Source organism: Aspergillus clavatus, genomic scaffold (assembly GCF_000002715.2).
Source record: "Aspergillus clavatus NRRL 1 1099423829795 genomic scaffold, whole genome shotgun sequence".
Classification (NCBI taxonomy): domain Eukaryota; kingdom Fungi; phylum Ascomycota; class Eurotiomycetes; order Eurotiales; family Aspergillaceae; genus Aspergillus; species Aspergillus clavatus.
Genome location: NW_001517104.1, coordinates 2,448,713 through 2,462,544, shown reverse-complemented (window position 1 = coordinate 2,462,544; position 13,832 = coordinate 2,448,713). Strand labels below are relative to the sequence as shown.

The window sequence follows — 13,832 nt, the reverse complement described above, 5'->3', positions numbered from 1 at the left end:
ATATCGTTTCATTGTGTATAGCCCCTAATGAGAAGATCTTATATTCAATTCAGAACAGGCGCAAGGCTGCGTATCTAGACATTCTCTGGCCCCGCCTCAGTCTGCTGGAAAAACGCCCGGTTACACAGCGGACATTGGAAATGATTGCCCAGAAACCACTGCTCCAGGCAGGCTGCATGGTACACATGGCGACACGACAAGACATGCATCATATCGGACTTCCTCACGTCGTCCAAACACATGGAACTGGTGCGAGATTAGCTGGACGTCGGCTCAGGCAACTGAGATCCTCTTGGAACCTTACCATATGATGTCGGATGAATCGCGGTCAGACAGATCTTGTTCGACTTGGGCGTTTTCTAGCCACTCTTCGCAGGATTTGGTAGGACATAGACTTTCGAGCTGCTGAAGCATTTCGCCGTGGGCCCTCTTTTCCGTCGTCTCTTTTGTTTCGGTAGAGGCTGAAGCGGGGCGGGATGCTCGCCGGCGTACTTGGATTAGAAATATTCTGGCGCAGGTTAGCATGTTGGCGTGTGGGATTTCAAGCGGACCCTCGTACAAGATGGCAACAATCACCAGGGCAAATGCCCCAATAATCACCCCAATAAGCGTGGCGGGGGTTGTGGATTCTTGAGACATATTTCAGTGCGACCTCTGATGTCAAAAGCGATCGCCATGGACGTACCAGCTGGGCCCGATGGCGATATTTGAAGTAAACTCCCCGACCGAAGTAAACACGTCCGTGTGTCCTGCTCTGAGGTCTTGACAGAGCAGCATCCATGGCTCACATTGTTACTCATGTGGCTGTGTCACTCATGTGTCTGGCGGGATAGGACAATGGCTGGGTCTTCCCGTGGGCGAAACATGTTCGGTTCGCAACGCTGATTGCTTCGTTGTCACTCGACGATGTAATACTTCGAGTCTAGACTCCATCGGAGCTTCTCCAGGGTCGGGATTATCCGAGTGTCGAAGATCCTCCAGCATTCCTCATTGTCTTCAGCCACGTTGTTCGGTTGATCAGGTGGACTGTTCCTAATAGAAGACTAGGATGAAACCGTCAAGCATTCCTGCCATCAAACCATCTGAATTGGTGTGATACCTCCCCATGAAACTACAACAAGTAAAGATGTCTATGCTCTCGGCAATCATGGAAGCACGATACTGTTATGATGCGGATGAGCTCTGTGTGACCTCTGAAAATCACCTCTCCAACGCATGATCGAGGGACCGTCTCGTGGTACATTATCGACGGAGCAATTTTGCTGTATAACGGCTGTTACTACCGTGTCTACAGATTCTAATCGGTATGCCCCGTGGAATCATCCGGAATAAAGACTCGTTTAGATTCACCACATGGCAATCGGTCAGGGCGTTCAAGCATTTTCCAATCCTCCCTTGAAACAAGTAAGGGCAGCTCTGAAGGTTCTGCTCCCTGATACGGGGTTAAGCGATGAATCCAGCATTCCTGAGGTATCCGTGTTCATTTACGGATTCCCACATTCTACATGCCACGGGTCTCATTCCTAACGGCCATGACCGTCGTATCCTCCCTGTTGGGACGGCGGGATCTAACTGCCATGTGCTGCGGCTGACACTCACGATCCGACAAATCTCGTCAGGACGAAGTTTATCCCTTTGGAATGAGAGCCACAATCTCATCCAATTCCTGCACAACAGCAGTTGGCTGCAGGCCCGGTATCGCCGCATCCATCCAGCCACGACGACTGCGATCCACCCAGATGGCGTTGAGACCACTGGCGCGCGCACCCACGATGTCAAACGGGTTGGCACTGATCAGCCACAGATCAGCCATTTGCTGAGGCGATTTGCCCATTTTCCGGGCCAGGTGGGTGTACGCCGCAGGGGCGGGTTTGAACTTCTGCACGTCCTCGACCGTGATGACGCCCGCGAAGACATCTTTGTGAGGTGACAGGTCCGGGGAATGGTGCACCGAGTTTGTGACCATGGTTTGAGTGCCATTTGAGAATACTACGACAGTGGTGTTGTGTAAAGCTGCCAATTGGCGTAGCGTACGGTCAACATCGGGAAAGATCGATAGATGATCGTACGCCACGAGAAGTTTGTTGACAACGGCGTGATCCGGGGCTTCCCCGTGCTCTAACAGAGCCTGATGCAGCGAGTTTCGCGTGATGTCGTCGAAAGAATCATATCGATCTACCATTTGGTCACTCTATGTCCCTATCAACGAACGAGCTGGTCTTCAAATCAGACATACCCATACTGTTGAGACGCCAAGTATATTCCAGCTGATATCGTCTCCATGATGTGGAAAGAGACTGAGCTATTGGTAGAGGGAAATGTCCTTTGAGCTGCTCCACAATGGAGTCTGTGGACAGTATGGTGCCATAGAGATCAAAAGCAACGACGGGGTTTCTTTGAGTACCCATTTCTGGACATTGATGATGCTCTGCAGCGTCGAAATCGAGAGGACCCAATCCCTTTTTTTATAGCCAGGGATGATGTCATACTACGATAATCCATACGCTCCTGTCAGGGGGACATCGATATAGATATGTTTATATTTGAATGGTACAAATCGATATGAGCAGATCCAGGCTTCTGAAGCATGCTATCCTCGACGGATGGCTACGAAAGACAGAGAAGGACATCTTGTGTTATAAGCACATGATCCTTGTCCAATATACGGGACCACAGCTGTCCACATCCAGCCTCAGTCTCACAGCCTTCTCATGGACAAGCTCATCTGCCGTCTGTGTAGTGCTTCTCGAGCTCAGTGCGCACAAAGAAATCCTCACTGCGATCAGGCGATGGAACGGCCGTATTGACAATGTATGATTATTGCGGTATTTACATCAGGTTACTTCTTCTTCTTCTTCTTCTCCACCACAGGATATTTATCTAGACTCTCATACCACTGAATCCCCGACCCCAACAAGAAAGCCCAGGACCCCCAGAACGTCGCCAGCGTGCTCTGATACGCCACCCCCGAATTGGCGCTCGCAGGCCCGAGAACGCCGCAGAGAGTGAATCCAATCCCCCCGATAAAGTTCCAGAGCCCCGTGTGCCAGCCGAGGACTCTGGGAGCTGGGACATACCACTTGGGCTGCGTTTCAATGGTGAAGAGCAGGCCGCTGATGACGAAGCAGGCACCACCCACGATTTGGGGCACCCAGTAGACGCCATTGGTAACGGCCTGGGACAGGTGATCCTGGATGCCGGGGAGGCCCGTAAACCCAGAGATCCAGAAAATAGTGGCCCCGATCAACTGCACAAAGGATGCCTGGAAGCCGATCTCCCGCACGTAATGGGTGCGCAATTCTGCCCGACTGGGAAACCATCGGAATGACTTGGGGGAAGTCCCGTGAGGATGATCCGATATCGTCTCCGAGGGTTTGAGGATTGCATGCCGTCGAACGTGGTGGTGGCGGCACGTCTGGAAGTCCGACTTGACGCGGACAACAGCCTGTTCGATTCGATCCTCGGCTTTCTTGGAGACGGTTTCTACCGCCCAGCCAAAGCAGCCGGTCTGGTTCTCGTTGATGGCTTCGAGAACGAGAAGCACACTGCCAACCTCGAAGACGGTGGCACCGACAAACGCGGTGATGCCTCCACCGGTCAGGATTTCATGAGGGAATTCTGTCCTGGGCGCTGCCAACGGCAACCAGACGAAAAAGGCGTTGATGACCCAAATGACCGATCCCAAGGTGAACAGCCAAGCCACGAGGAACGACACATCCCAGTACGGAAACATGGTGAGCATGCGGATGATCCCCTTGGCGATGGGGATCGGATGTGCTGTATTGCGGGGGTACCTCTTCCCCTCGGGCCCTGGGGGTCGCCAAGATACTCGCAGGGCATGTCGTCCTTTGCGGTTATCTCTTGTGCGCCAAAGTCGATCGATCTCAGGTACTACTGTGGTGGGCTCTGTAACAGTGGGCGTGGGTGGTTTCTCTGCCCGGATCCTGTCGGAGAGACGGTAGTCCGCCCGTGTTGGGTTGCAGAACGGTATAGGGCCGGAGACAAACCTGGGCGGCAGTTGGACCGCTAGAGCCTCGGGGAATGGCTTTCGGCCGGCGTGGAAGCTATGCGACCGAGCCATTTTGAGCTCTTGATGTTCCTCAATGGATTATTGAAGGTGGAAACGAAGGTGTAGACCGAGATGCATGTTGTTGGTGCGGGTGATGACGAGTGAGAAGTGATGATGATAAGACTGTGCGAGCCAAGAAAGGAAGTTTTCTTTATATAGGTATGGATGAGGCGAAGTTGTTCATTGGCCACAAGCTAGAGCTCTAGTCCTAAATCGTACCACCTTTTTTCCCCAAATCATTACTACAAAGGTTAGAATCTATGGTGGGGGGGAGGGGGGGCATGTCGGAATAGCTTCATGTTGCCGCCGACTGGGCAGGCTTTGCTTCACACGGTCGCTCTTCATCAATTCCCACGATAATAGACGACCAGTAAAGTAGCATCGCTCTTGATCTATAGATTTCCTGAGCCATTTGATTCTCAATACGATGGTTACATCGCTAGTGATCGTTGCGATGATCCTTCTGAGGGGAAAGGAGAATCCTCGTCGGTATATATAAACAATTAGTGATCCCCAACCGATTCTGTCTTGATCAATGCTTGCTTCGTATGTTTCTCTAAACCAACATGCCTTTGCATCTCCATCTTCTCTGGCTTTTCGCCATCACTACTACTGTCACCTCAACTCGTCCCTCCGACACCCTTCGATTCGGCTCTCCCGAGTCGGTTGGTCTCTTGTCGGCTCCCCTTCGCCAGCTTACTGGCAACATCACTGGTTATCAGCAGGCAGCCAACTATGGCCCATTTACCCAAAATGAGGTGCATCCGATTGAGCCCTCTTCGGCCGTGATAGTCAGCCATGATCACACCATTGTCTCGCTCTCTGCCAGCGGAATGATGTCGCTCTATGCCGACGCCAATGGGACTGTACTCCCAGTCTCGCAGCAATTGCCTGCGCGCACCAACACCATCTACGATCTGGCCAGTCTGACCAAGCTGTTCACGACTATTGCAGCTCTGAGACAGATCGACGCGGGATCACTTGCCCTCAATGCCACCGTGGCATCCTACTTGCCTGGATTCGCTGTCCATGGGAAAGAAAGCATCACCGTTCTCATGCTGCTCACCCATACCTCGGGCTTTGCTCCTGATCCAGAGCCTCCGCTGTACGATTCAGTATACAGGACTGTTGCAGAACGAAAGGCCTCAATTTTGGACCAGTCGCTGCAGAACAGCCCGGGGTCCACCTATCTCTACTCGGATCTCAACTTCATGTCGTTGGCGCTGGTCCTCGAGCATATCACGCATAAGAACCTGGATGAGCTGGTGTACGGATTCACGCATCCGCTGGGGATGCACGACACCTTCTTCAATCGCGGCAACGTTGACGGTGCCGCGTTTGCCCCGTATGCCCGCATGGCGGCCGAGGAATTCCAGATCCAAGTCCTGGGATCCATGGAACCAAAGCGGCCCCAGCCAGTGCGTGGGACCGTTCATGATGAGAATGCCTGGGCCTTGGACGGAGTATCAGGGCATGCCGGACTGTTCTCCACGGTGGAAGATACAGCCATCCTGTGCCAGATGATTCTCAACAACGGCACATATGGCGGCCATCGCATTCTGTCTCCGGAAGTGGTAGACTTGATCTTCCACAACTTCAACGAAAGGTTCCCGGGAGATGAGCATGGTCTAGGCTTTGAGCTGAACCAGTACTATACTGCGGGGCCTATGGCAAGCCTTCAGGTGCGCTGTTTGACTGTCTTGGACCGATAAATGTCTTGCTGACCCCTTGTCTGTTGCAGACGGCTGGCCATACTGGCTTCACAGGCACGACGCTGGTCATCGACAGACCATCCAACACCTTCTTCCTGCTGTTTGCAAACCGAGTCCATCCCAATCGCAACTGGTCGTCCAACAATATCGCCCGAGAGGCTCTGGGATACTGGGTTGCCAAGTCCCTCGGTCGCGATGTGCCATTTCCTCCCTTGTAGCATCGGCGTGTGTATATGCATACACTACGGCTCGGGAGATATCGCAAGAGATAGGGGCTGTATCGAGATGAGGACATTCAAACAGGGCATAGAAAGTCATTGTACATGCATCAGATCTGATAGAAAACGAAGAGCGCCAAAGAAAATATCCATAAGATGGTCGTCACGTCCTCCATTGCTGGTAATCTTGCCGCGGTGCCCTCGACCACAAACGAGACCAACTCCTCGGGGGTCGATTGATTGACATGGAGCTGACGGGCTGACTCGGCACGGTTAAAGATCCCCGAGAACGAGACGTTGTAGCTGACCGGAAAGCGCACAGCGCTCTCCCGAGATATTAGGTTCCCACTGTCAAACATGGCGTTTGTATGCCCGGAGATTGTGAAATCCATGGTCCCGTTGGTCATCGATCCGGATATCACTGTGTTGTTGTCGTAGCCGATCAGCACCGCTTTCCGACCAGAACAAGTCCCCGCGGGGAGGAACAGGCGAGAGGAATAATAGCGGTCATCAAACCCCTTCGGCCTCGGAATATCCTTTGAGAAGGCCGCGTTCAATAGCGCGACGTTTGCATCGTTCGCTGCTGGCGATACCTCCAGGTCGAAGAGATCGAACCCCCCGGACACGCTGGGTCGCCATAAACCGAAATCCTCACTTGTAGCCAAGCGCACGATAGTCTTCGACTTGCAGCTATCGTACGACTGCGTGAGATTCTCGAGCGGGTAATCTGTCGGCCAGGCCCTGAACCCCAACGTCAACGAATTCCTCAGCCCTATCGGATACGGCGTCTGGGGCCCGATGTGCGCAATGGCGAGCATGCGAATCGATTGCGGGCCGCTGGGGCAATTCTCCTTGGTCAGGTTGGTTGATGGCCCAATGGTATAGTCGAAGAAGGCTTCGCCGAAGTAGAACGCGCCGTCGTAGTCCGTGGAGGAGTCGTTCCTCCACCAGTACGAGGTGTAGTTCATCGTGTATGAGGGCACCACGCTGTTGATGGAAAGGCCAGTGTTGCCGCAGGCTGGTGCACCGCTGGAACCGCTCGAGGAGGAGGAGGAGGAGCTACCGCTGCCGCTGTCGTTACTATCATCGTCGCCGTAGTCGCCATCGCTATCGTCCTCACTGCTACTGCTACCACCCCCTCCGCCTCGTCGAGAGAGGACATGATGAGGCAGAGCGAGCACTATCAGTGCTGTAATCCACGGTTTAACCAGCATTTGTCTCCCTCGCTTCTTCTGGAATGACTGCCGTGGCTGCTGGTATATTCGTCAGGACATGGCGCATCGGACGAGCGGAACCCCTTGGACGAACCCATGATGGGCGGCAGGCTTGATTTAAATTCTTCAGCCATGTCGATCTCGTCGCCAGACTTACGCACAGAATTGTCCTTTGTCCACATTTCTTTGGCGATGTCTAGCCTGAAGACGGCATGTCGCCAAGCAGGCCAAGGCTCTAAACGACTCTCAATCTCGTATTGCTTTGGGCCTCATTCCGCGACGGGAAAATGCACAGCAATCATTGGCGGCTCATGGAGGCTTTGCACTGAATCCTTCATGGCTATGTTGGTGAGATGGGTGTCTTTTCTTGTTGTGGAGAGAGACGATGGGCCAACCATGTCAAATACCCCTGGGATGTCTTCATCTCGTGCGGAGACAACATACTCGAACCCGACGTCGAGCTGCTGCGTATAGAGGCTCATCGTTTGCGCCCAAACGGCATTGGAGATGCTGGCCGGCGTCAGACCATGGACGACGCTGAAAGAAGTCAGGGCAGCGGCCGGAATATCGGGCAGATCGATGATGGTTTTTCGGAGACTGGGATATGGTACTGATGAGGCGGTAGATGCAGGGAAGGAGAGCAGAACCTGGGGCTGCTCAAGCAGTATTGAAGGCCAGTATTTGCGATCCTCTTCCCAGCGGCCTGGTCGCAGTTGAGCCGTCATGAAGTTCTTGTATGACAGCGGTTAGGGTGGAAAATACTCCGCTTCTCCCGCCTCATAGGCCTCTAACAGAGCTTCCTTGATGATCCTCAGCGACCAGAGATCAATCACCAGGTAGTCTAGCTGACCGTGCATAATGAACTTATCCCTGCGCTGGGAAATCAGCGTACGGTGACGCAGGAAGCACTCGTCGGGTTCCCAGGGTCTCAAACAATGGCTCAGTGCGTCCTACGGCTGCCGGGAAATAGACCTAATATAAGCATAAACTCTCACTAAGTTAAGTAAGTACCCCCTTAGATTAATGGCTTAAGTTCTCTGCTTAATGCGGTAACATCAGCAATCTCTATTAGAGGCACTACCGGTAGGATCTGAAAATCTGCCACCATTGACAATAGTACCTGTTAGGTGTTCTATCCGGCTTACCATTAAGCCCTCTAATGAGTGGAGAGCTTGAGAATGAGTAACTTAGTTAGTCTAGAGGACTGTCGTCATTATACAAAGCCAGTCATTCACAGCTAGAGCAGTGCGGATGAGTATTCTTAAGACGTTAGTGTTTATGCAGCCAACTCATGACAATCATATTCATGCACTAAGATTATCTTGGATCTTTTCATCAAGTACAACAGAGAGAAGAGTCCCACCCTACTGCCATTGACCTCGCAGGTATCTGGTTAAACCTGAAGCCAAAGTCCTAAAACCATATCCTTCGACACCTCGTCAAACTCATTTTTAGAAAGGCCATGCGCAAGAACAACCCGAATAGCATAGTCGCACTAAGCGAGTCAATCTCCAGCTTTTGATCACTCACGACCTTGACTACCTGAGTGAGCAGCCTCTCGACAGGAAATGGCTGCTGCGCACGAAGAACGCAACCGGCCGTTTCAGCATGGATGTTCAACACAATCATGTCAACGGCTGGTGGAGTGCTTTTTATAGCTGTATCTACCCTGGAGTAATCCCTGCTTGGGGGACCAACAGTACACAATAAAGCAACTAAGAAACTTGGCTCTAAGGCCAATAGAAGAGTTGCAGGCCTAGCATCGGTCATCCTAGTCTTGTTCTTTGTGTTCAGGCGGAAACGTCGTGCTGTGCACAACAGCCCAGGAAACATGGAAGTTAAGCCTGAATATTTAGAGGGCTTTTCCAGACGAGAAGAATTGGCAGGTACAGAACTGAGGCCAGAGTTGCCTGCGAAAGAAATACCATATGAATTGGGGCATGATAGCAATATATATGAGTTGGATGGGAGAGATACGGGATTTCATAGATGATGATGGCACTTGGAACCAAATCATATGTGCTAAGCTGAAAGATATCCAGATAGCAACATGGCTTGACTATGGACATGCTTGATAGTAGAGACGACAGGCATGGTTTTCTCAAAAACATGTCTACTACCGACGATAACTATCTCTAAGATATCACATCACTGACTGAGAAGGCAAACTCAAAATCTCATTGACAACGTCCATCACATTCTCCAACACAACTTCCTTTGGCCGCGCTGCATTGACCACAATCACATCTGTCTCCAACGGATCCGGATCCTCGAACACCTGGAGCTGAGATGGAACCATTGTTGAGCTCATGTAGTGACCCTCGTCGGTACTGCGTTTTTCAAGTCGATCCTGCAGCTGCTTGCCGTCCCTGATCGACAGCATCAGAAAAACGACCTGAACCGGTTCGTCGAAGAGACGGCTGAGATGCCGAAGCTGGTCGCGATACACTGTACGAAGAGCAGAACAGGTTACCACGATCCCCGGCGCTTCGGTGTTCTGCAGACGATTCATGACGGCACCCCGGAGGTGGGCCAACCATCCCCAGCGATCATCGTCGGTGAGTGGAATCCTGTTGGCCATCTTCCGTCGCGATGCTGGGGAGTGAATATCGTCGCCCTCGATCATGGGAAGCTTGAAACGCTCGCAAATGTCCTTTCCGGTTGTGCTCTTGCCGCAGCCGCTGGGTCCAGCCAGGATGAAAACCGTGCGATGTGTGTCTAGCAGAGAGACACTAGTGCCTGGCAGACGCAAGTCAAGATCGGCGAGAAGACGAGTGACAGCCTGCTCATCAAGTCCACTCCCCTGACGCAGTGCTGGGGCATAGGCCTGGGCTTTCCTTGTGTCGTATGCAAACTCCGTGTTGCCATGGCCATCACACTCTTCAAGCTCCAACTTCAAGGAGGTGGTGCGATTCGGGGTCGATTCCCGAAGACGATGCTCCCACTCATCCACCGAAAGTATTTGGAACTGAGAACCGAAACGGTGGAGCAAAGGAAGCAAGCCATAGCCCCAGTGAATGAAGGTAGGATTAACGACGTTGAAAATCCCAGTCACGTTCGGGGACAGAGTCAATTGGATTACACTGGTTGCAATGACATCCGCGCGATCCCATTTAATGGTGGCATCCAGCGACGGAAGGGCGTGGATTTTCTTTCCTTCCCGGAGTATATCAGCAACACTATCGTCTCCTCTGGTACCTGCAAAGCTTAGGTCTCCCAGGTTCTCCTGCGTACGAACCACACAGGTACGCAATTTAGTTCCCTGACCAGCGCGATGAACGATATGTTCCGCCACGAGCTTCGATTGAGCATCTCCGCTGTAGTCCGCGCAGGAGAATGACCCAGGGAGCGCTTCAGGGGCAACATCACCTAGCGTGTGCATCACGGTCCTCACGGAAGAACAGAAACAGAAACGAGCGAGCTCCGGACGCTCGGTATCCAGGCAGAGATCTAAAAGACGGCGAGTACTTGCAATGCACCACTCGAAGCTGGCGAGAGGGGCGTTGGGATCGCTCATCCAGTCACAGTGGATGATCACAGTCGCGAATCGACGCAATTGACCGTACGCATCGTCGCCCATACCGAGCAGATGAGGATTGGAAAGATCGGCAGGGAAGGCGATGATCTTTTTGCCATCCTCCACGCTGATATCATACCATAAGCCGTGCGTAAGAAGCCTGCACTGCACCTCAAACGAAGCCATGTACTTCGAGGGTGTTCGAACAAGACAGAAGACGGTACGGACTTGCTTCATTCGAACCAGTTGGGCCACAAGATGAACACCCAGGGTACTTGTTGCATCCGTTATAACCACGTACTCACCATCCGCAGGATGCTCCTGAGGCTCATGGGACTTGAAGTGACCGCTGTATTTGTCAATCAGCGCTGCCATTTGTTCTTCCACGTCCATCTTTTTGCCCAGAGTCATGGGGACGGGGCTTTCGGCCATTTTCGTTTCACGATATATCTTACGAATTCCTGCGGGGTCTGTTGGTGTGATGACTCTTACCAGTTGAGAAGACTCTGGAGAATTAATGAGGCAGACGGGAGGAGCGGATAGAGACAGAGGCCATTTTATACTGTATCTACCACAGTGCTCCTTGCTGAGCTTCGCTCGAATCATGATGATCCCGTACATAAAAGGCGGCAAACGACTTTCATGCTATGCCGGGGTCTTTGCTAGTTTTTCCATTCTAGAGCTGCAAGTTCCCACTTTCTGGATCAGATTCTGCAGCGTTGACAAAGACCTGAGGAACATGTCTCAGATGACAGCGTAGCGGGTAGCAGCATTCCACTGAGATCAGGTCTGCTACGGCAAAGAATAGAATACACTCTGCATGTCAGCCATTTCCAAAATCTTTCGCCAATGTGGTGTGGTGGGTGCGGCTATTGGTAGCAAACGCCTCTATTTTCTACCATAAGCCATAGTCTAACAGCTATCCGACGGACTCTCAACAACAGTGACACTATCCGACTTCTCTGACTTCAGCCCTGTCTTGGTTTCCACATGCTCCTTGTTCAGCCGGGCTTTGGAGATGAAAGCACCAGCCAGGATGCCCAACGCAGACATGCAGGTGTACAGGATCCACATATTCCGCAGGCTCCAAGCAAACGCTTTCTTGACAGCCAGCAGCTGCGCAGGGTCTTGGATAGTCTTGATGATTTCAATATTGGCCGCAGCCGAATCCCCAGACATTTGGGATGCCAGTTCCGCCGACATGCCCACGGCAAGGAGCGAGGATTTCATGCGGCTCATGGAGTTCTGGAAAACGACGCCTCCAATCACGATGGACGAGGATGTCGCTAGGTTTCGGATAAAGCCGAGGGTCGCCGTAGCAGTAGCCGTCTCATCCTGAGAGACCATAGCTTGAATCGCGATGATGGGGGGCTCGAACATGAACCCCGCGCCGATACCACTCAGGATCTGGTATCCGAGAATCTCGCCGAGCGACGAGTCGACATCCAGGTTGATGTACATTCCATTACCGATAGTACACAGGGTCATTCCGAGCCAGATTAACTCCCGGTAGCGGCCAGTGCGGTGGATGATGGCCCCGGTGACAATTCCGGCAAACGCCTCGGAGAGAACCAGAGGAAGAACAAGGATACCGGAGCGCATCGGGGAGGCTTCTTTGACGGACTGAAGAAACAGGGGAATATAATACTCTCCAGCAATGAAAACCTGCCAAGTATTAGCGCAGCCTAATCACCCACAACGGTTACTGTTGTCACATACAAATCCATGAGCAAAGGTCACCGCGAGAGTTGCCACATTGGTCGCCTGTGCAAAGAGGCTCATCGGCATCAGAGGATACTTTGCGAGCCGTTTCTCGCTGTAGATGAAGAGCAACGAGCAAAGCGATCCAAAGACAATCAAGCAGATCACCTTAGGCGAATCCCACGGGAAGGCTTCACCTCCGAAATCCAGTCCCAGGAGCAGCATGAGAGTCAGACCGAGGATGGAGAGACTTCCGAACCAGTCGATGGCCTTGAATCCGTCAATCATCTTGGTTTTGGGATTATGCACGTCAAGGAAGAGCAGCAGCAGAACAAAGGCAAGACCGCAGACCGGCAGATTCACCCAGTAGCTCCACCTCCAGGAAACATACTGGGAGAATGCACCTCCGAGAAGAGGACCGATACCACCTGCCAGAGCCCACATGAACTCCATCATACCCAGGTATAAGCTCCGGTGTCTGGCGATGTCAGATTCAATAAAGTTAAGCAAAGAAGGTGAAGAACCTACCTAACACTGAAGAGATCGGAGATGACAATCGTCACCAACTGCAGCAGGCCGCCACCGGCAACACCCTGCAGCGCGCGTCCAGCGATCAGCATGGGCATATTGACCGCAGTGGCGCAGACGATGGAGCTGACAAAGAACCAGGCCACAGCCAGCAGCAGAATCGGCTTGCGACCCCAGATGTCAGAGAGCTTGGCCCAGATGCAAGCTCCGGCAGCATTGGCCAGCAGATAGGCACCGCCAATCCAGGTATATCCGGCCGCGGAATGCAGCTTGGCCGCGATGGTGGGAATGGCGGTGGCCATGATGGTCTGGTCCAGGGCAGCCACAAACATGGACAGCTAGGGTTCGTCATGAGCGGGAGTCAGACCGATGTGAAGAGCGAGGAAGCCATACCGAGAGAGCCACCATGATGGCAAAGACCCGAACCTTGCTGCGCTGCAGCTCTGGGGCCATTTCCATTGTCTCCATGGCGGGTGCTGTTTGTTCAATAGCACACCGACGATCGTGGTTGTTTCGAAAGTCAGGTTAGGGATATGAAATTCTTGTCTTGTCAATTGAGTCAGAGGCGAAGAACCATGTCTATCGTGGATTTGTTTTAGCGTACTACTATACTCTTCTCGATGTAGGCGACCAGTCTAAATGGCAAGAAAGACTATGGTTGGTTGCATAAGAATCTTGCGGATATCCAGTGGGGGAAGTGTTTGCTTGCAAATTCTCCACTTGTCGATAAGGAGAAAGAAAGTTGAGGAACAGAAGCAAAGCGTGGAAACAGCACACTCGGCATTTCTCCCAAATATAGCTATCTTGAACTCATGACTCGATAGAGGGCGTAGATAGGCTACTATGCGTCGATTTTCTTGTACTCAAGTGGGC

General features: G+C 52.3%; 7 protein-coding genes across 7 annotated transcripts, besides 1 other annotated feature; 1 reads left to right on the top strand and 6 right to left on the bottom strand.

Moving 5' to 3' along the window:
- Window positions 1–74: 74 nt before the first annotated feature.
- ACLA_017380 (RING finger protein) lies at window positions 75–639 on the bottom strand (the record flags this gene model as incomplete). The annotated part of the gene is made up of 2 exons (XM_001274716.1): window positions 75–246; window positions 305–639. The coding sequence occupies 2 exons, from the start codon at window positions 637–639 to the stop codon at window positions 75–77; spliced, it is 507 nt and encodes a 168-aa protein (XP_001274717.1).
- A 988-nt stretch (window positions 640–1,627) lies between these two features.
- On the bottom strand, window positions 1,628–2,408 carry ACLA_017370 (haloacid dehalogenase, type II; the record flags this gene model as incomplete). The annotated part of the gene is made up of 2 exons (XM_001274715.1): window positions 1,628–2,175; window positions 2,237–2,408. The coding sequence occupies 2 exons, from the start codon at window positions 2,406–2,408 to the stop codon at window positions 1,628–1,630; spliced, it is 720 nt and encodes a 239-aa protein (XP_001274716.1).
- A 431-nt stretch (window positions 2,409–2,839) lies between these two features.
- Window positions 2,840–4,081, bottom strand: ACLA_017360 (uncharacterized protein; the record flags this gene model as incomplete). The annotated part of the gene is made up of 1 exon (XM_001274714.1): window positions 2,840–4,081. The coding sequence occupies one exon, from the start codon at window positions 4,079–4,081 to the stop codon at window positions 2,840–2,842; it is 1,242 nt and encodes a 413-aa protein (XP_001274715.1).
- Window positions 2,843–2,862: a microsatellite.
- A 554-nt stretch (window positions 4,082–4,635) lies between the features above and the next one.
- Window positions 4,636–5,999, top strand: ACLA_017350 (serine hydrolase domain-containing protein; the record flags this gene model as incomplete). The annotated part of the gene is made up of 2 exons (XM_001274713.1): window positions 4,636–5,751; window positions 5,811–5,999. The coding sequence occupies 2 exons, from the start codon at window positions 4,636–4,638 to the stop codon at window positions 5,997–5,999; spliced, it is 1,305 nt and encodes a 434-aa protein (XP_001274714.1).
- A 110-nt stretch (window positions 6,000–6,109) lies between these two features.
- On the bottom strand, window positions 6,110–7,938 carry ACLA_017340 (uncharacterized protein; the record flags this gene model as incomplete). The annotated part of the gene is made up of 3 exons (XM_001274712.1): window positions 6,110–7,179; window positions 7,371–7,414; window positions 7,658–7,938. The coding sequence occupies 3 exons, from the start codon at window positions 7,936–7,938 to the stop codon at window positions 6,110–6,112; spliced, it is 1,395 nt and encodes a 464-aa protein (XP_001274713.1).
- Window positions 7,939–9,356: 1,418 nt separating this feature from the next.
- ACLA_017330 (NAD-binding domain 4 protein) lies at window positions 9,357–11,162 on the bottom strand (the record flags this gene model as incomplete). Its single annotated transcript, XM_001274711.1, has 1 exon — window positions 9,357–11,162. One exon carries the CDS (start codon window positions 11,160–11,162, stop codon window positions 9,357–9,359), a length of 1,806 nt encoding a protein of 601 aa, XP_001274712.1.
- Window positions 11,163–11,642: 480 nt separating this feature from the next.
- ACLA_017320 (MDR family MFS transporter) lies at window positions 11,643–13,427 on the bottom strand (the record flags this gene model as incomplete). Its single annotated transcript, XM_001274710.1, has 4 exons — window positions 11,643–12,395; window positions 12,450–12,909; window positions 12,960–13,297; window positions 13,353–13,427. 4 exons carry the CDS (start codon window positions 13,425–13,427, stop codon window positions 11,643–11,645), a joined length of 1,626 nt encoding a protein of 541 aa, XP_001274711.1.
- Window positions 13,428–13,832: the final 405 nt, after the last annotated feature.